At 43.6% G+C, this 24,464-nt stretch overlaps 1 protein-coding gene across 1 annotated transcript; it reads right to left on the reverse strand.

Moving 5' to 3' along the window:
• Positions 1-4,139: 4,139 nt before the first annotated feature.
• On the reverse strand, positions 4,140-16,056 carry VPS18 (VPS18 core subunit of CORVET and HOPS complexes). Its single transcript, XM_086748678.1, has 5 exons — positions 15,924-16,056; positions 10,399-10,540; positions 10,119-10,210; positions 7,500-9,370; positions 4,140-6,755 (listed from the first exon to the last, which is right to left on the reverse strand). The coding sequence occupies exons 1-5, from the start codon at positions 16,012-16,014 to the stop codon at positions 6,027-6,029; spliced, it is 2,925 nt and encodes a 974-aa protein (XP_086604804.1). The 5' UTR covers positions 16,015-16,056; the 3' UTR covers positions 4,140-6,026.
• Positions 16,057-24,464: the final 8,408 nt, after the last annotated feature.

Genomic DNA, 24,464 nt, shown 5'->3' on the forward strand with positions numbered 1-24,464 from the left:
TGGTCCTGTTTATCAATGATGGCAACATGTGGAACGTTATTTTCTTTATATCAGCTATAGATACTAATGTTATCTTGACAGCTACTATGAGGAAAAATTGGACAACAGCTATTTTGCTAGAATCATGTTAAGTAGCCAAAGACCAACAATTTTTTACTACCCTTACCTTCAAAGGCTCTTACCAGAGAATAAGTATCTTGTTCATGTGGTGAAAAACATCCAGCAACCATCAAAACCAGTCAGGGCAACTGCTAATAATTGTCATGTAGAGTCTGTAGAGAAAAGTCCTAAAAAACCAATTCAGCAGCCTTCATGTTCCTCTTTGTCTGTGACATTCCCCATTCATCCAAAGGCATTGGCCCAACAGACACACCCTTGTGTGTGAAAAGATAAACAAGAGTTGAAACATTGCAAATCAAAACACACCAAATCTACTGTCAGAGAAAACCACACTGTGCACCTTGTTTTTAATAAATGTGGGAAAATAAAAGAGAATCTATAGATAAGAACAACTTTCTTATGAACCCAGTTCCACAGTAATAATTTATTTATTAGAAAAATCTATTTAGTATATACACGCAAAGAGATGAAAAAAAGACTGTTGAGTAACTGACTAATTGGAAAACAAAACACAGATGTCTGCTCAAGCAGAGTCCAGCCGCCTCCAAGTTCAGGCTGTGTTCCAAAGATCAGGTCCCATGCCAAGTGATCAGCACTTGGATTTCAGTTGCACAAAGTGGAGAATACCTGCTTTTGGATACCAAGCCAGTTGTTCAAATCAAGGGTTCAGCTTCTCCTGAATACTTTCAATGCAAAAACCTCTACAGGTAGTATTCACAGTTACAAATTAAGCAAACAAATAGCTAAATCAAATCCTCTTCTGAAGACAACCCAGCCTTCAGCCAACACGGCAGCATAGCAGGAAGACATGAACCCCTGCAAAGCAGGGAAATGCCAAAATTACTACCTGACACAGGTACAGCCTATATGCACCTTTATAAAGCAAGAGTATTTATGTGGTGTTTGGAAGCATATAATGAAAATCTCTGTGCAGTGAGACAGCCTGATGTTGTGTCAGCTGTGCTTATTCCCACACCAACCAAGCTCTGCAGTTCAAGCGCTGAATTAAAACAGCTCTACAACCATCACCACAGGGGCCGTGAAGCACTCCAGCAAGTCTGAACCCAATACTGACTGGCTGCAAGTTGGAAACCGTCCTCTGCTGAGCTGCCCCACAATGACAGAGTCTGTAGGATCGGTTATAGCTGTACTTTGTAACCCTAGAGCGCTCCTGTAGCTTCCTTGTTCCTAAGCAACCAGTCTTACTCAAACAAGCTGCCTTCAATACCTCTGGCTATTACAGAAAGGAAATGCCTGAGCCCCTTTTTCTCTCCATCCCAACCAGTTTCAACAGGTAAATCTAACAAGTTTGTTTTCCCCTCCTTCCATCTGAAAGCAGCTGCAGGCCAGGTTGCTTTAAAGCTCATACTCCAAATAAGTAGCCTGATGCCTTTCCATGAGATCTGGGAGTGGAAAAAAAAAAACAAACACTGAGTTGAGGGGGAAGTTATCATGAGTCTCTAAAATCATAGTAAGGGCATGAAGCTCAAATCCTAGAAGGCTCATAAGGTGCCTGGACTGGGCATGATCAGAGACAGCAGATATTTTAGGAGCTGAACCCATACACTGCAAATTTAAGACACTCCTGTAATCTTCCACTTGCAAGCTCTAAGCTCTTCAATTTTACCAAAATTCCTATTCCAAGGAAATGAACTTGTTCTTCTTTCAGCACCTCAGTGTGAAAAGTACAGATCCATTCATACTGCACTTCCACAGGGGAAGCTTCTCTGAAGTCATATACATAAAGTTCAGCCAAATTATTTTATAGAAACCACATTCCCTCTCCTTTCTAGGGCATCCCTCCCCTATGTACAAAAAGGATAGGAGATCCTGGCCAGCCTCTCTCTGCTTCAAAGATGCCACAAGATTTCCTCAAACACTACACATACCGCAGTGAATCACACGGTACTCTGTCTGTTCTAGAGAAAAATATTTAATCCTTCTGAATAAAAATAGTAATTAAAAAATCCAGAATTCCATGAGTCTTCTGTATTTCAAACCTTGAATGTCAGCTCAGCACATTTGTTGCAAGGAAGAAGCCCATTTTCAGTCTGTCTTCCCACAGCTCAGTACAGGGTTATTGGATGAAGTGATGTAAGGAATAGACTTCCCATCTCTTCCCACTGGAAGGTATTCGCACTTGTAAACACAGACGGTCTATGCTGACAGCAACGGGGCAGTAGTGAACAGGAACTACCCATTCCAAAAACTACATGTTAATACATGATTACAGTCTGAGTCAAAATACATCATTTAATTTTGATAGAGTACAAGATGTTCCTATTCCCACTTGCCCCTTTATTGGGATAATGACCCCACAACTCAGAGGCAAACACACTAACTTCTCTGTTCATGCAAGCTGGTGTCCAATATCGTATTACAAATCCAGCTTTACTGGTGCTTTACCCAGCTTTACAGTGCCCCCGCAAGGCACTGGGAACGTTCTTCAGTTCCTTGCTGTTTGCGCCATTCTGTCTCCTGCTCCAGAACACCTTTAGCTTCTCTGCAGCAAACCTCATTATTTAAATGGACAGCAATGACATCTAGTGGCTCGTTAGGAATTTGTCTTACTGAATTTCCAGCCCAGTCATTTAAAACACACAGCTTTCAGTGTTTCAGTTAGCTACTTCCAACTACACAGACCATCAGCAAGCACATCCAATATTCTCTACAAATTCTTCCATAATACACACTCACCACTGTCTCCCCCAAATCGCAGCATTTCCCCAATCCCTTGCTAACGTAGTAGGCACATGTTTGCCTTAGGCCTTGCCTGCAGAACTAAATTTCTTCACCTTAAATCTAGCTATAGATAATTGTTCTGGTTAAACAGGGATGGGGCTCCCACCCACCCTTTTGGTTATGCTGTTCTCTAGCTAGGTTAAACTAAATAAATGGTAGAGGTTATTCACACAAACAAGGACAAGGTCCAAGGCCACATCATTTGCAACAGCTGCTACACAGTTCGTTCAGAGCTAAAAAAACAAAACCACCATACAAAGGATTGTGATTTCTAAAGTGTAACTGTGCTGAAACTACAAGGAGAAAAGATAAAAATGCTATTCTGAAAGCAAAGAGGAAAAGACCTTGCAGATTAGATTTATGGGAGAACAGCAAGTAGTTCACTTCCCTCTACCCCTAAAAAAAACCCTCCTACATTTTTCACTGAGTGATATTGCAAAATTGCCAAGAAGCACAGGTAAGTGGTTATTGAAACTTCTGAAGCATGTGACAATATAAGGAAAGTTCAGAAGATACCTTTATGTAGCTTCCTGTACTACTGGCACTAGTCATTTAATCACTGCTGAAGTCTTTGCAGGCATTAATACTCTCCACAGCCTTGGAAGCAAATGACCTAAAAGATTTTTCAGTTAACAATGGCGAGGAAGCGTGAGATTTGTGGCATATGTATCTGGGACAGAAGCCTATAGCCCTCAGAGAACGCTGCATAGTAGTCATTAAAAAAACCCACCTAGTTCTAGTTTTGTTAACTGAGACATATTAATACCTAAGACTGGAATCAGTATGTTCTCAAGGTTCCTTCCCCTATCATCCCATCTTGGGCAAAGATTTGAGAGTTTTTATTTATTTGCTATATGCCTCAGTTCCCACAGACATACACTTCTTCCAGTATTATGGACCAGTAGATCTCCCTGGAATGGTCTATAAGCAAAAAATATTGCTAATCTTCAGAGCATAAGAGAAATATGTAGCAATGTGACTGTTCTGTAGCACTAATAGGAAAAGAATTGAGAACTATAATAATTCAAATATACCAGGAAAGCATCCTGTAAAAACCCAAAAGTAAAGGGATCAAAAAAGTATTCAGAATGTCTTAAAGAAAATAAATAACTTGAAATTACTCCCTGCATCAGAATGAGCTGCTACTCACGTTTCTGCTAAAGGGCAGAATAACAGCTTCTTGTCTTTGACCAGAAACTGGTTTGGGTGTGGGCCTGCTGTTGCTTTATAATGACATATAGACCCTTAAATATCACACTGCTTCCATGAAAAGATGATTCAAGAGTGGCCAGTTTTAATAGGTTTAATGCTGAACTTCAAAAGACATCACACTTAGTTTTCATCACAAATTCTTCCGGCAGACCCATCAACTTACTCAAAGCAAAAGGCTATCCAGAGCCCAAGAAAACCACAGCACGTGGGGCTTCTGAACCACTGCTTAATGGAACCACTGCAACAGTGATTTCTGATAAGCCAGAACAAACACTACCAGGTGGTAATGAGACTGCATGCCATGGCTCCAACAACGAAAAAGAGGATTGCAAAACCTAAGGTCTTCCTACTGTCAGCTCTGTATTTTATTCCTCATGTCATTTTACACAGGTAAAATTCATTCATTCCAGGCTGAAGCTCCCAACAAAAGCACAGATCTTCTTTTGGAGCTGTTATCAAAATTCTTAGGTCAGGTCCTCGAGGAAATCAATTTATATTCCCTTTCAATGATGTGACGACCCATTTCTACAACCCTATAAACAGGGTAAGTGACTACCAGATTGAGAGAGGAGCTCAAGACAAGCATGTGAATACGCTCGTGAAAAAACTGAAGAGATTTTTCAGAAGACAGTCTCTTCTATTGCCTTAATTACAAGAATCACCATTTTTCATTTAAATCACTCAATTCTTCTGCCAATTACTACGTTTGTGATTCAGCCTCAAATAGCAGCACTTCATTAAAATTTCCGTTTCTTCAAAAATAAGACAAGGAACCCTTGCTAAATCAGTAAATAAAATTTGTTGTTCCCTCGCCCACGATGCAGTGGCTACCGCCTTCTGGCAAGAACTTTCCACGTCAGAGCAACAGACAGAAGCATTGACCTGCAGCCATGTCCAGAAAGTATCAAACACAGTCAGGAAGACAAAAGACTTCAAATGGCAAAGCAAATTTCACACCAACAGACATTTTCTGTAGTCTACCCTTGAGGGAACTTGTGACTAGATACCTAGTCTAGCGCGGAAGTGCACCTTAAAGAGGACCACAGCAGGACAATACCAACGGGCTGTGGTCCTGCTTGCAGAGTATCAGCTGAAATATCACTACTGCATATATCAATTTTGGTTTAGGGGGAAGACAAAACCAAGACCCACTATACAAAAACAGTCATAGTAAAAATACGATGGAGAGAGGGAGGAAGGGGTGAACAGGCTAGGAAGTATCGCTAGAAACAAAGTGAAGAGTACCTGGAGAAAACTCAAATGTATGGGCTTGACCATAAAGCTTGTGGGAAAGAGAATTATACACCTTGAATTGCAGGCAAATGACTTAAGTGTATTATGAGACACTTCTGTTTGAGAATTATACACATTCTTATATTACACTGTGTAGAAACATATATTTGTGTAGCACGATGTTTACAAAATACGTATGCAAGAGCATTTGTCCTTTCATGTTCTTTTCATGTATGTGGTTATTAGACTCTCAGCAAAAAGGAAACAGAAGGTAATTCTAGCTTTGAAAGTGATGAATGAAGACTACACTGCTTAGTGTTCTTCACTACCTTTCCCTTTAAGCTGTCTTCACCAAAACAAATACCAAACAGCAGGAAAGACAAATTATAGGCTGTTCCAAATTCCTTCTGGACGACAAGGCACTCCATTAGCTTCACACTGAGAACGTCAGAAGAACTGCAAGCAGCAAGTATCTGCTAAAAATATTCCAGTAGGTTAGCTCTAACTATTGTTCAAGTTCTTAGACAGCCACAGCTGTATCTCCCCATTTTTCAAGACTAGTTTACTGTAATGCTGATAACAAGACCACACTACTCTTTCCTTGGAATTCTACAGAAGCCACTGTGTTCCTGCTTCTGGAAGTTACATTATCACCACAGAAGCTTCAGAAGTTAGGAACAAAACCACTCTGGTACATTGACAGTTGCAGATTTGGAAAACTACAGCCAGCTTTGCATCTCCTCTTCATACTTTTGGGGATCAATAAAAGGCTTGTCAATGGACCGGATCATGAGCTCACCACAGTACACACATTCAGCTGCCACAATGTCATCAATGTCAGCTTTGATCTGTTCCCGGCTCTGCTGTCCCTTTCCCAAGCTACTGGTATCTGCATCCTTGGGACGATGGTGGCTCTTGGAAGGCTGACTGGTAGCTGCCAGCTTCTTCTGAAGATCTTCAAGTTTTGCCTGCTTATAGGCAGGAAGGTTTGGGAAAACTGCTTGGAGGAGACAGTCATAGTGAAACATGTGACCACACAGGAAAAGGTAAAAAGGGCGGTTTAGGAGTGGAAAGTCACAAGCAGCACATTTTTCCTGAGGTTCCACAGAACCATATTTATTTCTCATTTCCTGGATGTCCTCTCGGATTCTCTTGGCACTCTGTGTGGCTTCCTCCATCTCCCTTTTCAGCTCCTCTATGTGCTTGTTGTAGTCCTCCAAGGAGTTACAGATAGCCTCCTTGAAATGGTCAATAGTGACAAAGTCTGGAAAGAATGGCAGGACGTCTTCAATCTTCAGCAGGGCACAGCTGGAGAGGCAGGCCATTGCCTTCTTGACATCCTTCTCCTCCTGAACAACATGGCGAGCAATCTTCAACCAGAGCTTCTTCCGGAGTTCCTCATCATCTTCAGGTAGATCTGCGCAGGACTTGGCAAGATCAACATCCACCTAGAAGTTGGACAGACAAGGAAACTGAGTTAAGCTTCCCTCTTTGTTTATCCGCTATTCAACTTCAAAGCCTGCTGTCCATTACAGGAAGCATTAATAGAAAACCTCTGCTGCTACCTCATTGCCTAGGGCTGCACTACTGGCCTGCTCCTCGTTTACATGTCAAACACCTCTCCTTTCCACCAGTATTCCTCCCTGAAGATTTGCTTGCTACCCAGTAGAAAACAACAAAGCCCAGCACTACAATAAGGGCAAATCCATGTTGCAGTATCTTTGCTGGTCATGCATTTCAGTGAAGACATAGCAATGCCAACAGAAAAAATACCAGCATCTCCCCTGAAGGTCAGACTAAGCTGACAAAGGCCACCTTCTGACATACCTACCACACCTAGGAATAGGAAGTAATTAGAGTCATGAACAATAGCTGTACAAGTCTTGCATAAATGCAGACATTTTAAAAGTATTTTATGTTAGAGACTGATCTTAAGACAGACAGCACTCCCCCTTCTATTTTCCATGTCCCCACACTCACTCATGGCTTGCCACAGTCAGCTGTCTATTTAAAACAACTGTGAAAGCACTGAAGTATATGTTAGCAGAGACAGGTCTTTCTTCATAGACCTAGCTTCACAGCTCATATACTGATAAGTCCGTCCATTTCCTCTCAGTGCTTGGTTGTTGAAGATAACTTGAACTAGCTACATTCCTGTATGTCACAACACGCATGCACAGACACACACACACCTGTAAGGCGAGATCCACGGCCTCCTCGTACAATTCCATCACTTTGTAAATATGGACACATGCATGGTGGTGCCCATGCTCTGCACACAGGCGCAGTGCATACTTCAGGTCATAATGGATCCTGTTTGGGTTGGTTCCAGCTTGCTCCAGGTAGGACAGCAGCGAGTCCGGCCGACACAAAGCGTAAAGAGACAACAGGTAGTTGTGAATGGCTTGCTGGGTTTCCTCCAACTGATAGACACAGAACTCCATATATCTAATGGCTTCATTGATCTGCTGGGTGCTGGCACTCTGGCTGTAGTTAACAAGGGCTGGAATGAGGTTCCTGGCATCCAGTCTGGAACCCATAGAAATCCAAGCATCAACTACCTTCTTAGGAATATGCTGAATGAGGACCGGAGAGAACTTGTAGAACAGCTTCTCATCTCTGTGCCTTGACAGCACATTTAGAGCTTCATCGTATTCATCATGCTGGCAGTGGTGAGCTACTACACGCTCATAATCCTGCATGATGACTGCAAAGTAGACCATGTGCTCTGTGTCCCCATGGCTTGCCAACAGCTCATAAATAGATGCTCGGTTATTAAACAGACAGTCTTTGTTTCTAGGGCTGCTCAGGAACGTGCGAAACTTCTCTCGTGTATCTAAATAGAGATTTCGCTGTGAGGGATCTCCTTCCAATATACCTAGCCAGTTCAGGTACAGCTCCGTTAACCATGTGGTCAGCAGGGTGGTCTGTGTCTTCTCAGAAGGCTTTAGGTTACTTAGCTTCTTAATCAGAAACTCCATCAGGGCTTCTTCTTGCTTGGCTTCAATGAACTTCAGAGCAATTTCCTCAAAGTAGTTCTGGGTCAGCGCATAACATTTGGCACTGTCTAGATACCTCTTGTTTTGGAAGCAGTGCTCTGCCTCTTTTGCCAGCACAATATCTAGACACTCTGGACGGTCTTTACAGTACTCTTTGGCTAAATCAAATTTGTTCATATTCATATACATCTTCCACACATCTCTAGATTCTCTCTGGACATGGTAGCGGAACACTACTTTCTCGGTGTGGATCCATATCTGCTGGACTGTAGGATCTTTGATCATGCGTGTCAAAAAGCCAAACTTCTCCAGGAACAGATCTTGAAAAACAACCTGCCCATTCAGAGTGCACACAGCCTTCACTCGATCAGGCAGCAGCAACAGGAAGTGGAACTGGGTAAGTACAATGGATATTGGCTTGTTCACAGTTATGTCAATATCAGAAGGATAAACCCAAACCCGTTCATCACTCAGAATTGAATCAGGACGGCTATAATCCAATGTACCATATAAAACACCATTTCCCATCATCCAGGCAAAGGAGCGTGGGTTGGAGCGCAGTTTTGGGGTGTAAAAGGCTATCTCACTGAAACCAAAGCTGGCCGGAAACTCCCGGAAGCTGGGCAAATGGTCAGCATGCATAGCAAATATGGAACTGAAGCCTTGTTGCTCTGACCCTTCAGGCACTTTACCAACAAACTGGAAGAGTCTCTTTCGAGTGGTGGCTATAATAAAAAACTTCCCTTCTATCCCTCGTTCAATCTCCAAGCAGCAGACTGGGGCAGGTCCTGATTCCTCCTCCAGAGTGTAGACCTGTCTGAAGTACTGGTCAGGATTTGTGCTGAAGAGGCTTCCCTCGCTGACAGAGATTTCAGCCTCATAGATCTGCCCCTGGGCTGTCCCCACCAGGATAGGCCCAGTGTTGGTCTCTGAACCAAGAAACTTGTTCCAGCCCACACTTTCAATCAAGTGGCCTTTCCAGCGGGAGAGCGCTCGCACTTTCTGAACACTTCTGTTCAGGTAAAGGCATTCACTGGTGTTCAGAGCAATCAGGAGATGAGAGCCTGCCAACAGGAGAGGGGCATGGGAAGGAGAAGGAGAAAACAAATTTAGACTATGCCTAAGCAAGCCATATTCCTGAGGCTTATAATGCTCACATTTGATATGCTCCACTAGCAACATACTTAATCCAAGACTTTCCCAGGCATTCATAGGTAAGTGGGGGATTTCCATGCCAGATCAGAATCGTAGTCCAAATGTTGCAAACTTAAACTACTAATCCTAGATGCTTCAGTGAGAAGGTATTCTTTTGTTTCTGTAAGTGTTCTAAGGACAAACAGTTTCTGGAGTTCTCTCCTGTCTGGAGACAACTCTCTCCATGGCAGTTGGTGACAGATATGAGCATCTCTTTCAAAACTTTGTTTTTTAAAATCAGTCAAGGCTACAGTGAGTTGCAGATCGTTTACGGTCCTTTTGAGAAATTCTTATATAAACACATACAGAACAGGGTGACTGCAAAAATTTTCTTTTATTGGTTTTAGCAGCCTTGCTCAGAACAGCTTAATGGCATGTGTTCATTTCAGAGAGTTCAAAAGCAACAACATACACAAAACAAGCCAGTGTTTTTCTAATAGTACAGAGGCAAATCAGTAGACAGGGCCTCTAGGCAATGGAGTTCTGCCCACAGAAGAACCACCTGCTCTCCTTATCGACAGAACAGAAAGAGAGCTCCTTCACCAGTGCTTGTTATGCACATTCAATCGCATCTGCTGCCAACCACTATCTGTAAATATACATAGTCCATCACCTCACCTGTGTGGTCCAAAAACATCTTGTAGACTTTGGCTTCATCTTTGCGTCCTAGCTCTACCTGATTAGGTTCATCTGGCTTCCCAAGATCAATCCTGCAAAGAGAAACCATGAAAGCATACTTCCAACAAAAGTTCACGTGGGCCTAATTGCATACTATTTTCCATATTGCCTTCATGGCTTCTTATCCAGTTTGTAATTGTAAGTTCTCTAACAACTTAAGAAAAAAAAAAAAAAAGGCAGGGGAAAACAAGCAGTAACTTCAGGTCTCTGGCAGCATTACCTGAGAAGGGTGTCTTTGCCAAGGCTCATACAGAGCTGGTTAGAGGAGACCACTAGGCTGTTAATTTTCTCTGGTGGAGCAAAATCAATTCTTTGCTTGTTAAATATCGGTGTTTCCTTCTCCAATCGTGCATTCACATATCCTGGAGAAAGAACATGAACACTTAAAACCAAAACAAGACAAAAACCCACAATAACGACCCCACACTACATCAAAATCTAACCTAAAAGACTAGAAGGATCATCGCCTGCTCCAAGTTTTATTGAAAAGGGAGTGTGCTCCATGGGGCATGAACACAGAGGGCAGCACTCACAGAGACATGCATAACAGGAATGAAAAGTAGTAATGCTTTACTCTCTTGTCACAGAACTGCAAACTTGCTACAACGATTAATTTGAAAGTGCACAGAATTCCAGATGAAGCCACAGAACTGTCACACAAACTGCACAAAAAAAAAGCTGAGAATTAGAGTAGAATCACAAAGTAATTTGTTTTCCTTGGTTGAAAATTTATTTGTTCAGGACAGGAATGGATACCTGGTATTACATAAGACACAAAGAGGGCTCTGGTTTGACACTCCCATACAAGCTACCCAAGAGAACACTGTGGTGTTAACGGAAATTAACAATTGAATTGTTAATTGAATGTTGTTGTTTTTATATCCACATAGCAGACTTCGTCAGAGAGAGAAGTCTGTTGGATTATTTGTTGCCCAGAACACAGCTGGAGGTCACAATGATGCTTCTACCATAACCCTACTTTACCAACCGTATCACTATCATAATTGTAACTTTCCAGTTGTTGCTAGAAAGCATGCAAACTACTTATTAGAGTCAAAACAATAACCAAGACGTGATTGCTGAATCAATGCTTAAATTTTGGCATAAATTACTTCCTGAGACAAACCCCATTCAGACTGGTTTACTGTTTCAGGGCAAATCCCAAAATGGAGCCAGACTAACCTAATCCTCAGATCCTTTCAAAAACCATGCCTGAATTCTAAGAAACGCCCAATTAAGTTCAGATTAGAGTTAAGGGTTGAAGTTTATGGGACACATGTTGCATTTTAAATCCAACCAAGTATTTGACTCTGTCCCACACGACATCCTTGTCTCTAAACTGGAGAGACATGTATTTGTCAGATGGACCAGTCAGTGGATAAGGAATTGGCTGGGTGGTTGCACTCAAAGAGTTGTGGTCAACAGCCTGATGTCCGGTCCGGAGACCAGTGACAAGTGGTGTTCCTCAGGGGTCGGTATTGGGACTGATCCTGTTTAACATCTTTGTCAGCAACACGGACAGTGGGATTGGGTGCACCCTCAGCAAGTTTGCTGATGACACCAAGCTGCGTGGTGCGGTCAACGCACTGGAGGGGAGGGATGCCATCCAGAGAGACCCTGACAAGCTGGAGAGATGGGCCCATGAGAACCTCATGAAGTTCAACCAGGCCAAGTGCAAGGTCCTCCACGTGGGTTGGGACAATCCCAAGCACAAAGACAGGCTGGGTGGAGAATGGATTGAGAGCAGCCCTGAGGAGAAGGACTTGGGAGTACTAGTGTACGAGAAGCTCAACATGAGCTGGCAACGTGTGCTTGCAGCCCAAAAAGCCAACTACATCCTAGGTTGCATCAAGAGGAGCATGGCCAGCAGGTTGAGGGAGGTGATTCCCCCCCCTCTACTCTGCTCTGGTGAGACCCCACCTGGAGTACTGTGTCCAGTTCTGGAGCCCCCAACATAAGGAGGACATGGACCTGTTAGAGAGAGTCCAGAGGAGGCCACGAAGATGATCAAAGGGCTGGAGCACCTCTCCTATGAGAGGCTGAGACAGTTTAAGACAGGTGACACCACACGGCAGCACAGACAAGCAGCATGACAGATCTAGTCTTCATTGAAGACAGGTAGACCTCTGCCTCCAAAAACACAGGACTTGCAGAGACTATGCCATTCTATTCCTAAACAAGGACTCTTTATGTTCTTCCTATAAGGAAACAAAAAACTACGAAAGAGCTCAGATATGCCAGTGAACTATAAAATAAGAAGGCATTCATATAAAACCAAAACTAAGTGATGATACTCATTATCAAAATCCTGTAACATACGTGCATCCACAAATAGATCTTATCACAAAGTTTCGTCCATATCTGCCCCATGAGACAAGTTTTCCCAGTAACTGAATTTCCCAAACGCAGTCTTACACAACCCTCCAACAAAGAAAACAGCAGAGGATCTCAGACCACACTACCTCAAGCCAGAAAGCAAGACAGATTGATACATTGCTAGGTTAACCCATCTACTTCGCTCCACACGCAAGTGAAGAATTTCTAAAGCAAGTAGATCCATGCAGCAGTTAGCCTGGACAGGAATATTAAAAATGAAAAGAGCTATAGCAAGTTAAGGCCATTCATGGTCAAAGCAGCTAACTAGAAAGATGTAAACTTAAAGAAAAAAAAGAAACCTGGGATTGTGTCTCAGAGGAAACACTGCTTCCATCTGAAAGAGAATAAGCCCGACACTTTCTAAACTGCAACTAATAGCACCACTTCAAAGCGCACTCAATACCAACCTCCCCCAAATTATCCTGAAAAACTCTAATTTCAGCTATGCTGCTGTTGAAAAGGCCATTGTAGCAGTGGAAAGCAGCCTGCTAACACTACAAATCCTTTAACTGCCTATCCTACCAAAGCCTTCTCCTTGCCTCTGCCTCAACACTAGACCAGCTGCCGGATCTTTAAAGGATTCTTGTTTTAGAGAGAAGATGCACATGCAGGAACAGATAAAGCAACCACAATCTGAGGAGGCAGCCTTTTGCTCAGCACATATGTTTTTTTCTTACACATTGATCCACATCTTAAACATTACCCACTTATGCAAATGTGCGTTTATTCCAGTTAAGCAAAACAGATGTTGTTCTTTTCAGATTAAGGAGCTGCAATGGCACAGCTTAAATTTACTGGTATGAACTATGGTTCAAAACATGCAGATAAAACTCAAGCTGTAGATTCACATGATGTCACAGCTAACCAATAAATATAAATACATATAAAAAGGAAGGATCACTCTGATGGGAAAAACCCACGTACCAACAGATCGCCAAGTCACATTAATTCAGGCAATCTTGAATTTTTTTTCGGATTGCCCAAAACAAGGCTAATTGAGACAGCAAGGAAACCCAAATACAGGAAGGAAAAAGAGCAATTGCCACCTATACACAGGTAGAGTTTTTGAGTTAGGGTGAAGTTTTTGGGTTTTGGTATTTTGTTTTTTTTTTTAAATTCAGTCATAGTTCGAGCCAGTGGATTGGATTCCAGCATTCTCGACTCTTTAGGACTGTATCCATCACAATTCTAACAACTGTAGGATCATCACCACTAACATGAGGATTTTACCTAGCATGCATAACAGGAGAAGGATGCACTTCTTCAGCTTACGGTTCTCTATATGAAGGAGATGTCTATTTTATAATATACGTTCCTTTCAAACAGTCCGGTCCTTTATCCTAACCCCAATGTCCATCTTCTGCTCAGGTGAGATTCTACTGCAGCATTTCCCACCTTGATTTCTGGGCAAAACTGCATTCTTCCTTAAACCTTTTAATTTGTTCAAAGAGCTAAGCTCACCAACATCAGTCATGTCTAGTGGGTCAAAGTAGGTCTTTTCATGCTGGAACTGCAGCACTTTAAGTTTATACTGCAGCAGTTCTTTAGGTTGGCAACAAAGTCATTGCTTGGTTACCTATAACTCTGAGAAACAGCACCTGCAGTTTAACGAGCACTGGGAACAACTAACTGAAACAGAGGAATAAGTTTTAACATCTTCCAAAATTTCCAACCTAACCTTTAGGACTGCTTTCAGGATGTTAACTATTTACTTGCATCTTTTTCATCTTTTTCCAAAATCAATTTGCTTAAACTTCAGATTGCCCACAACTTCTACCAGCCCAAATTATGTTCAAAATCACCAGCACAGTCTGATTTAAGAATAATTAAAATGCTGATTAGGCCGTGCCTTTGCAAATAAGCAGTTTCCAAAACTTCCTTTGCCAACATCAGTTGTCAGCAAACAGGCAGATTTCTCAACTCTAAGACAGCCATGACTGAAGACAGTGTTGCAGAAGTCAAGAAGAAAAGCTGAGTCCTTTAAAATTTATTTTCGGTAACACAGCTTGTCCCAACACTGTTTTGCACAACATCTATTCAGGACACTTATTCTTTATCTTTTATTAAACAACAAAATAACTATGCATGTTAACAAACATGAGGAATGTACCTATTTCAGTATCTAGACTCAAAGTAATTCTGTCTCTGTATTTATACTCAATAATATACACAGCATGACATAATTCATCAATTCTTACCACATCTATAAACCTCACAACCCGGTTTCCTCAAAGGTTAACAGTAGGCAACACTGTACGAGGAAAACACTTGAAAGAACATGTCCATCCATTTCCAAACTTGTAACTCAAAAATGCCAACTCTGCATAGCAGCTGGTAGTACCATGACACTATCAGGTGGTGCAGAATCCTCTCATAACTGACATTTCCCTGCCACACTTGGTGAAATGTTGTGAGGAGGCATCTAACAGGGAAGAGTTATTGTTACCTAATAAACCTTGAATTTACCACAGAATATACCTGCCATTTGTTTGCTTTCTCTCATAAAGAAACAACTGACTGATCATCACACTGTTATTTTACATTGCTTGTACATCTCCCTGAATAGTGAAGGATACCAAAGCTTCACAGACCTTGACAGAAAAGTTTAAGAGCAATATAGATTGCTTTCTTGGTAATCTTCTTCAGCAGTAATCTTGCCATTACATAGTCAGCCTAAGGAAAACACTCCAAACAATGAAGCCTTTGGTAAACTGCACCTGGGTTAGGAAACTAACCCTATGCAGGTACAACCGTGCACACAGCCAGAAGACTGTTGCTCTAACAGCCGAGATCCTCAGAGAGGTGGAGGAAAGGGAAAAAAAAAAAAAAAGCAAGCTGATGAGATGATCTCAGACAACTACCACAGCTCTGAAGCAAATAGTGCTGAGGTGTGGTTATAATTTGTGACTATGAAGGCATGCCACTTCATGTACACGTTTTCACCACACACCACTTCACAACATAGGGGGTTATGGCCTTACAAAGCCCTCCCACAGACACGCAACATCTCAGTTTTGCAAAGATGGCCTGCATCAGCCCCGAGCTTCATCAGGAACCAAGCGTCCCATGAGTCAAAACATTTCACATAGCACATGATGGAAAAACAAATCACAGCTGGATATCAGGGCACATATGCCGCAATACACCTTTTCCTGAAAGCATTCCACACAGCCTGACATGCCCTACTCCCCACCTCGCCTCCAACTAATGAGCTGCCACCCTGCCTCCCCCCTCTCAGCAGGAAAACCCGCAGCGGGGCTCCCCGCACTCCGGAGGCCCCGCTGAGGGGCTAACGCTGGGAGCAGGCCTCCAGCCGGCCGGACACCGGGCCTAGTCCTCCACTGAGGGGGCCTGGCTGTAACCACCTACCGGAGTGCGGGATGCCCACGCTGGCGCGGCTCTGCTGCACGGAGGCGGAGCGGTACAGGGAATCCTCGTACTCGTCCAGGATGGAGGCCATGGCCACCGGCGCCTCAGGCCCGCGCCGGCCGCTTCCGCCAGCGCTCAGCGAACCCGCGTCACGTGGCCGCCCGGCGGCGCACTGCGCCTGCGCGTGCACCTCCCCCCGGGGCGCGGGGCGGGAACCTCCGTGGGGGGTGGGGTTCTCCCTCCTCAAAATGGCGGCGGCGGGGCGTGTGCTGTAGGGTTCGCTGTTCTTAGTTACGCCTGTAGTCGCAATCTAGGTTTATGTGTCCTGAACAACACCCAGCCGCAGTGAGGAGTGCAGGCCCGGTGCATCTGTGTGGACCCCACAGCTTTGACTCACTGCCATCCAGTTGTGTGCAGCCATGTGCGTGATAAATCACCCGATGAGCACATCAGTGTGCTTTACTGGGATCACTTAGCTGTGATGGTACTGCAAACACAGTATTTTCTGTGGTTCTACTGATGGCAACCAGGAATTGGCTGGTTTTAAACACTCCCAAACTCTGGTCCTGTGACTCTTCTGTAGCACTGAGTGGTAAAATCCTGGCTTTGTTGCTAAAGTAATGATTGTGGCAAAGCATATTGGGATCCAGTATAAGGCTGTACTTTGACTGTGCTGGATTTGCTCTGCAAGTGTGTTGAACCTGGCTTCTGTATCACTAAGTAGTACTTCAGAGCTGGGCTCTTCTTTTGTTCTGGTATGTCAACAATTGTTATTTACAGCTTTACCCTGTAGCTTAAACTAGCAGAATTTATAACAACGGTATTACCAAAAAGACTGATCTCTTACACAACACTTTCAGGTTTCATCATATATGAAATGAATATGGATGTATACATATATAATATATGTGTACTGTATGCTATATGTATAGTATATACTGTATATTATATGTAATCTTCACAACACTTCCTGGAAGGAAAAGAGAAATGTTGTCCCACAGGGGTACAGGACAGTTTGCAACACAGAGGGATTCATTACAAGATAGAGGAGGTCTTCCCAAACTTAGCTTGCACTTCAAGTCGCAGTGAGGCACCACCAGTAGCAGTGGCATGCAGTTGGCTTTGCACAAACAAGAAAGTTACATCTCCTTTTTCTCTGCCCTTTTACTGGACACCTCACCCCCATAAACTAGGGCTCCAGTCTGCATCACTCAGTTTCAGGCCTTCTCCCCAGTGCTGAGCCCGATAAGCAGGTCCCACGCTAGCTGGGTTCCTGGAGGCTGCCATGGCACGCCTCTGCCGGGTCACCTCTGCCTGTTTTGCTAAAAACATAACGTGGCTCTTCCTGACTCAGTCTGCCTGCAAGCGCTGGCAGGAGCCGAGACCCAGCTCCAGCCTCTGCTGTTTACCCTCTTTATGTGGCAGCTCTGAGCCAAAACAACAAAACCACATTCCTTTGCTCTCGAATCATCCTGATCATCATAAACAGCAACTGTTCTCTTTCAGCTTCTCAACAGGTACATACAAATTACATTAGATTTAGAGCCATGAGGTAGGAAGGGACTGCTTGGCCTATCAGATCCATTCTCCCACTCTGGTAGATACCACATCATACAGTCCTTTCTCTATTCCTGTTGAGCTCTGTCTGAAAGTGTGGGTATTTTTTCCCCAATTATCCAGCTCATACCTGTTCCAAATGCAGATTACTTTCATGATTTCAAGCTCTGATTTCCAGTCTAACATAAGCTGTGTCTAGTCTGGATCCTGTTGTTCTTGTTCAAACACTGTGCATTAGTGTACAGGCCATTTTAGAGCATTAATTTCCTTTGCAAAAATCATCACCAATCACAGCCTTCATTCAGAAGTACCAAAGCCAGGATTTAGCAAATCAAGAAGGTCTTGCCTTTCCTCCCTTAAAAAGAGGAGGCAGTTAGTTTCCTGGAGCATCTGAGTAGTTCTTCTCTGCATTTGTTGCAGCTTCAGCTCACATTTTTGTAACAGGGGTTAGCATAGTTTGACTCCCCATTTCAGATGAGGTCTCCTCCTGCTGCCTTCAAAAATGATGCACATACTCTTTCTCTTTTTAGTCACATTTTTAGCAGTAGAAGACGGAAGTGTTATTTGGTAAGGGGGAAATACACTCTCTTGAAATATATCTGGAAATTAGGCTAAATTGAAATTTGTGCACAAATTTCTCAGTGTCCAGCTCTATGGGTGTTTCCATTCAAAACCTAGATCAGGACATATCTTTATAACCATTTTTTCATTGGTCAGGTCCAGAAATGGAAGAGATTTTCTTTCTCGTTCTGGTAGATACCGTTGCCAGTTAGGGCTGATACCTCCTGAGAAACCTGTGTCTGATTTTACTGTAGTTAAATTGGAAGCCAGATTCTCACCTTATTTGGAAATGAAACACCAGCCTAAAGCTAATCTAGGCCCACAAGCCTGCTCCATCCATCTGCAGTCTCATCTGCTGTCATTATTTAATTTACAGACATGCAATAATTATATCCCAGTGCTGCCTTCACAGATATGATAATCTGAAAGGACGGGGAGAGCAAGCATTGCAGGCAAAAGATTTATCAACTCTTTGACTCACCAGGAGTGTGTGGAGAATCGGATGATTACATTTTGCATGTAGTAGTGGTATAAGTCTATAAAAGGGACTTGTGAGAGAGAAGTGAGTGATTTGGTGATACGTTTGGATTGGAAACGTAAATTCTGGTCTTCTTTTTGTATGGCTGCAGTCAGACTTGCAGTAATTTTGGTCTAAACAGTTAACATTTTCTCCAAGCTATGGACACAGCTATCAACAGCTAGATGCTGTATGACATGTTAATCTCTTCAGCTGCCTTGAGGAACAGATTTTGGATAATGGCACTGACAAACACAGACTGTGTCCAAGGTCCAGATTCCCAGCACATTAAGCCTGTCTAAATTTGGACTTCGACAACACTGGCTCTCATTCCTGGCTGCCCTGTCCGGCCCATTCTTTGTGCCAGTATTAGTGCACATATGATTGCAGAGTGAGCCAGTCCACTGCCCCGCAGCAGATGACTGTGTGAGCCATGATCTAAACACGAGTCCTGATGCAGAAGAGAGGGCAGGAAGACTTGGCTGTAGGAAGAGGTAAGGGCAGAACAAAGGCAGCTCAGTTTTAAATGACTTGAACTGCCCACGAGATAACCTAGTGACACAATTATAATTTGAATTAAACCCTGGACTTCCTCACAGATTTCCACCACAGACGTGGTACTGATCATCACTTCACTTCACTGTACATAAAATAGTCCTTCACTGTGATCAACATAGAAAATACACTGCATTCATAAAACCCAGAGGCAAGTAGGTGCATTTCCCCAAATGCAACAGCCTCCATAAGATACCAACAAAGGTGTAATATACAGCCAGGCTCTCAGACACTCCTGTACCTGCTTTAAGGAGAGCGCTGCAGATACCTGTGTCCCCCGCCCCATCAAGAGACCTTCTCCCAAGGGTGACACTTCCCCAGTGACACAGAGAGTGTCTCTGAATGACCACTTGAATTCTATATACAAATTTACTACAGTAAAAGAAAGTGTCATGGCTGTGTACCCATGGGTGTCACAGTTACCCGTGAGAACCTGAACTGGAACCTACATGGGAAGCCATACAACAATTATAATTTACACTGGAAGAGATCAAAGCTCGCAAAGAGTTTGCCAGAGCCCACCTCCTAACCAATAACCAACCTCCCAAGCTCTCCAGACTCCTTGTCAGAAGCAGACTTCGTGTAGACCAGCAAACACTGGGACAATTGTATTATGCTAGAGCAGCAATCACAGACCTGCATACCACAGCTCCTCTGACAATTTAAGTTTTCCCACAAGTGAACCATCAAGATCTGTTGATGCTACACACGCACTCCAGAGCATGCAGCCCTTCGGTAAGCACGCTGAGTGCCCCCATGGAAACTCTAGGGGCGTAACCCATCAGTCCCAGAATGAGCATACAAGCACCACAGAGAAAAGACACAAACCTGCTTTTACAGTGAGAGAACCTTTTTCCCATCGCCAACACCCTGTGGCTAATCCCTCAGTTCTGATCCTCAAGGAAGATCTATAAATGATAAGCTTGAGAACTGAAACTGGTAACTTGGCAGAGGCAGTGATCTTGCAGCATTTTATGGTTTTCCTAGCGATCCCTCTTCAACCCAGCCCCTCACTGTTTGATGTTAACTGCCTGCCTTTCCCTGTTTCACATGGGGGATATGAACCTTATCACTTTCCTCTTGCTAATTCCCTCACCCCTTCCAGTGAACTGTTAACTCCTCTTTTCGCGTAAAGTGTCTAATTAAGCTCAGAGCTTTGCCTCCCAACCTGTCCTTAGTCTGAAGAGTGCTGTTTCTGTTTGAGATTTAAAGAAAGGTCATTGAGTACCTTAAACCTTGCCCACTTTTTCACATTTATCAGTTGATGTATTAAAAGATGTACTTCCTCCAGCAGATGGCAACATACCTCTAAATTATTTATAGAACATCTGCGAGGTAGGACTCATTTCTGTGCAAGTAAGGTAAGAGATTAATTTATCTTTGAGAAAGCAATGAGTACAATATAGGTGCTTATCTTTCCTTGGAACATTTAAGAAAGTATTTTTGAAGCTAGTGGAATTGTAATTTCATTTAAATTTATTATTCTGTAATCTTAAAATGTAATATAATGTTGTTGTTGTTGTAGCTCTTTGCCTCTGCGTTTAACTAGAGTGGCAGTGAATAGATGAACCAGAACATCTCTGTGCATCCCCCATGACATTGCTTTTATTTCCAAGGAGCACTAAAGTAGTTCAAAGGCCGGCATAGTGGGACCTGTATTCTCACATTGTTTCTCTCCTTTTTTTTTTTGTTTTCCTAAATGGCATTTCAAAATCACACATCTCCAGTGCACACCAGAAATACCTATTAGCTACTATAGGATCATCAAGTATTTTTATTGCTGTGGACTCAGAAACTACGGCACTTCTATCCATCAAGAGCTCTATATGGGAAAGCAAATACTAGGATCTTTCTTCTTTTGATTTCAGCTGTAGTAATTTTGCCATGAATAGCCAAAGCCTGATTTTCCTTATGTGTTGCGGCTATTTCTGCTTCTGCAGGTTAATAGAAAATGATACGAAGAAGCACTTGACATCACTTCCTACAGGTTGCAGTGACTAGTCAAGGTACACCGCAAGGGAAAACCAGGCTCAGGCTCTTGTCTTCACCCATTTGTCTGTCTCTTCTTTTAAGTGGTAATTATGCTTGATTTTTCCCAGGGAGGATGCACACTCAGGTGCATGACAAAACACGGCTGACTCAGCGCTGGATGTCTCATTGCTTGCCATTATGAAGGTGACTGGCCAGGCAGCGGCTGGGCTGTATCTTGACTTCTTCAGTGTTATCTCTTGGCATGACAGGACGGGGTTTGCTCTGGCACCAGTGCTCCAGTTTAGCCCCTCTCTCAGTCTAGATCCCCACTCACCTGCCTCGGTGTGGTGTCTGATGACATCGTCGCCTGTTTTCATCATCCTCCCATTTCTCATTGTTTCCTGTTTCCTCACATGCAGCACTGTGAAAGGATCCAGCAATGTAATCCAAGGGCATCGTTTGCGAAGGGAGTGTATTGACATACACAGGTAAAGCTGAAGGCCAGGTTTGATCAATACCGTGTTAAGAGTGGCTGAGAAATGTCTCTCTCCCTCACTAAGGAAGGAGCCCAGCTATTTTTCAAACTGAGCTCTACCAACTCCCACAACACGCAATGCTTTTTCTGAGGCAATCTGAGTAGTTGATAGGCTTTGCAAAAGACTATGATAGTGCCTCCCACTCTGTGACTTTCAGGCAAATTGGTCTGTGGACACTCATAATTATGACGGTACAAATGACATCAGCCAGAAAGGCAGAAAATGATGTTGTCAGCACCGCAGTATTGCTCAGCAGGCAGTGAAAGTCAGGACCACTAGCTGCAAAAAAGCCCAACATCACAATTTCCCAGTAATATAGCACTGCTCTTCAGAGGGGAGATTATATGGAGCTGATCCATAGCTTTGCCCCCACCACAACAGACAAGCCCTAGTTTCCTCCTGATCCAAATTGTCTCAGTTACTGTTTTTAACTTAGTCCAGTGATGGACTTCTGCTACAGCTCCAGTGAGAAAGATGGTTATAATTAATAGAAGTGGACAGAAAAGGAAGTGTCTTCCTCTAAATAACTGTGCTTTTTTAATAGCAGGACATGTACACATGTAGAAAGTTTGTTTGCTGGTGACAATCACACACTGCCTAAGTATATACATTTATTCCTACTGTCAATCACTGTGTACTCTAATGGAGCAGCTTTTCTTTTTAATTTAAGAAGCTACATATGATAGCGCAGCCCAGCTGAATAATGACTGAATGCCAACAGTACCTGAAATCTATATTTGGTCTGCCTGAAAAGAGTTTGATCTTCTGCACTTAATTCCCGGTGGATGGGAATTCACATCAAAAGGAATACCATAATAATTGGTAATAATTATAATTCCCGGGAGAGAGGCCAAATGTAGCCTTGCAGAGTGCGTATTTCCAACTCCGCCAGAGAGCTTGATCTTGGCAGAGGGGCACGTCAGGGAGGCAGTGTGCAGTGGGGCTGTCCTGCTCTACCTGCTACCTACGTGTGCAGAGCCTGTCTCTGTGGCTGTCAGTTCAGCAGCTCTAGGAATGGGACAGATTTTCACTGGGAAAAAAAAAAAAGTACAAAAATCTTGCAAAATGAAAATGTCTGACTCCTCGCTACGTTGTGAAACTAAACCTGCGTCTTCTGTTAGCTGTCAGGAGCAAGGCAAGACCTGAGAAACAAACCCGTGGGAGCTGCCCTGTTTGTTTGCTTAATGGCTTTGTTTAAATATAGATTAAAAATCACTTAAGCTCATCCACAAGTTAAGTGTGTGTCAACCAACGGCTGTCAGAAACTGCAAGGGAAAAAGAACAGAGTCACAGAAGGAAGAGATTTTAGGAAGACAAGCAGAGAAAGAGATTCAATCCTTGGAGTGGGGCAAGAGTGTATCTTCCTGAGGGACATCCATTCCTGAGTAAACAGCATATAGGAAACAAGAGCTGCCAGCCTCTCTTCTTCTCTTCCCCCTGCTACTGCTGACACTTGCTAACAGAGAATAATTTGGTGAATAATCCCTCATTTACATTCATTTCTTCCGATTAAATGGAAATATCATAGTTCACAGAATGTCAGCTCATGCCTGAAATGCACTAAAAAACCTCTGCAAGATCCTCCCTTGCTGTGCTGCCTGCCCCAGCTGCGGTGTAGCGTGTCCTCGCCAGTCCCGTCGGCGGCCCAGCCGCACCTCAGGCATTACGGAGTATCGCCTGTCCCAGCGCTTTCTGCCGCTTCTGCAGCAGTTCAGCCGTCACCTGGCTCTGCACCAACGCTGGAGAGCGTGGCAATGGTGAAGAGAGGAATAGGTCTAATGCAAGGCTGTCACTTCAGTTAGCAGCCGCTCACTGTAGCAAGACTACCTGGCACATATTTTAGCAGCAGCCTGGTTTATAATACTATCCTCATTTTTTTTATATCGCTAGAAATTGAAGGCTTTGGTGGTAAAAATGCAGAAGAAGGAGATTAGAGAAAACTGCAGAGAAAAAGCCTTCTTGCCCAGTGCTGTTGCCAGGAAGCTTGCGGGCTATCCCCAGAAAGCGGACGTGCTTTGGAAGTGGAATCAGCCAAGACTCTTGAACCCAAGGAGTTGCAGTGCTTGTGACCTTCAGTCAACCATGGGGAAAAGCATTTCAGACTGTGCCTGACTTAATGATGTCTTCTCAATTTTAGCATTAATATAGGCGAAACACCTGGGTAGCTTCGCAGAGTGGTTGCCAACCGCGGTGAGACAAAAGCTCAGGAGCTGCTAATGAACAGCTTCCTGCAGCCGAACCTGCCTAGTGCAAACAGGTCTCCCTTGCTCAGAGCACGATGAAGGACGTTGCGTGACTTGGTGGCATTGATGGACAGCTGGAGCTTAGCTCCTCCATTAGGAAACAGCTCCACTTTCCAAGCTGATGTTGCAATTCTAGTGTCGCATGCGTTAATACTTTCCCTCCGGTGCTTTCAGTCGCTTGGTGGTGGGGTTACAGCGGGCTGCAATGGATGCTGCGATAGCACAGCCACATCTCTGCTTTTAAGTGGTGTGCTCCCACTCTTCTGTTTGGTCTTCTGTGTGCTTCGTTACACAGTGAGCTCCCCAGGGCAGGGATGGAGCCATCCCAGCTGCCAAGGGCACAGTGTAGCGTGTGAGCTACTGGAGGCGGATATGAAAAAAATAAGGCAGTAGGCGGGAACCCCTGCGCTGGGAAAATAACGCGTTGGGGCTTTTGCCAGCATGTAGCAACAGCTCGGCTGGGTCCGAGGAACCCAGTAAGGGCAACCACAGAGTTAAAAAATGTGGTGTATTGCTGTCATTTGTTTTCTATTGCCCCTCACACTATTGACCTGCGCTGTTGATTTTATTCCCGTCGTACCAGAAATCAGAGGTGCTCCCG

Source organism: Chlamydotis macqueenii, chromosome 5 (genome assembly GCF_036417535.1).
Source record: "Chlamydotis macqueenii isolate bChlMac1 chromosome 5, bChlMac1.mat, whole genome shotgun sequence".
NCBI classification, from domain to species: Eukaryota; Metazoa; Chordata; class Aves; order Otidiformes; family Otididae; genus Chlamydotis; species Chlamydotis macqueenii.

Bases quoted from the DNA above. Each gene is read 5' to 3' on its own strand.
- VPS18 (XM_086748678.1), bottom strand. From the start codon at position 16,014: ATGGCCTCCATCCTGGACGAGTACGAGGATTCCCTGTACCGCTCCGCC. The intron at 10,541-15,923 runs GTAGGTGGTTAC...TTCTTTCTCCAG, and splicing joins CGTGGGCATCCCGCACTCCG to GATATGTGAATGCACGATTG. The intron at 6,756-7,499 runs GTGTGTGTGTGT...TCCAACTTCTAG, and splicing joins CCGTGGATCTCGCCTTACAG to GTGGATGTTGATCTTGCCAA.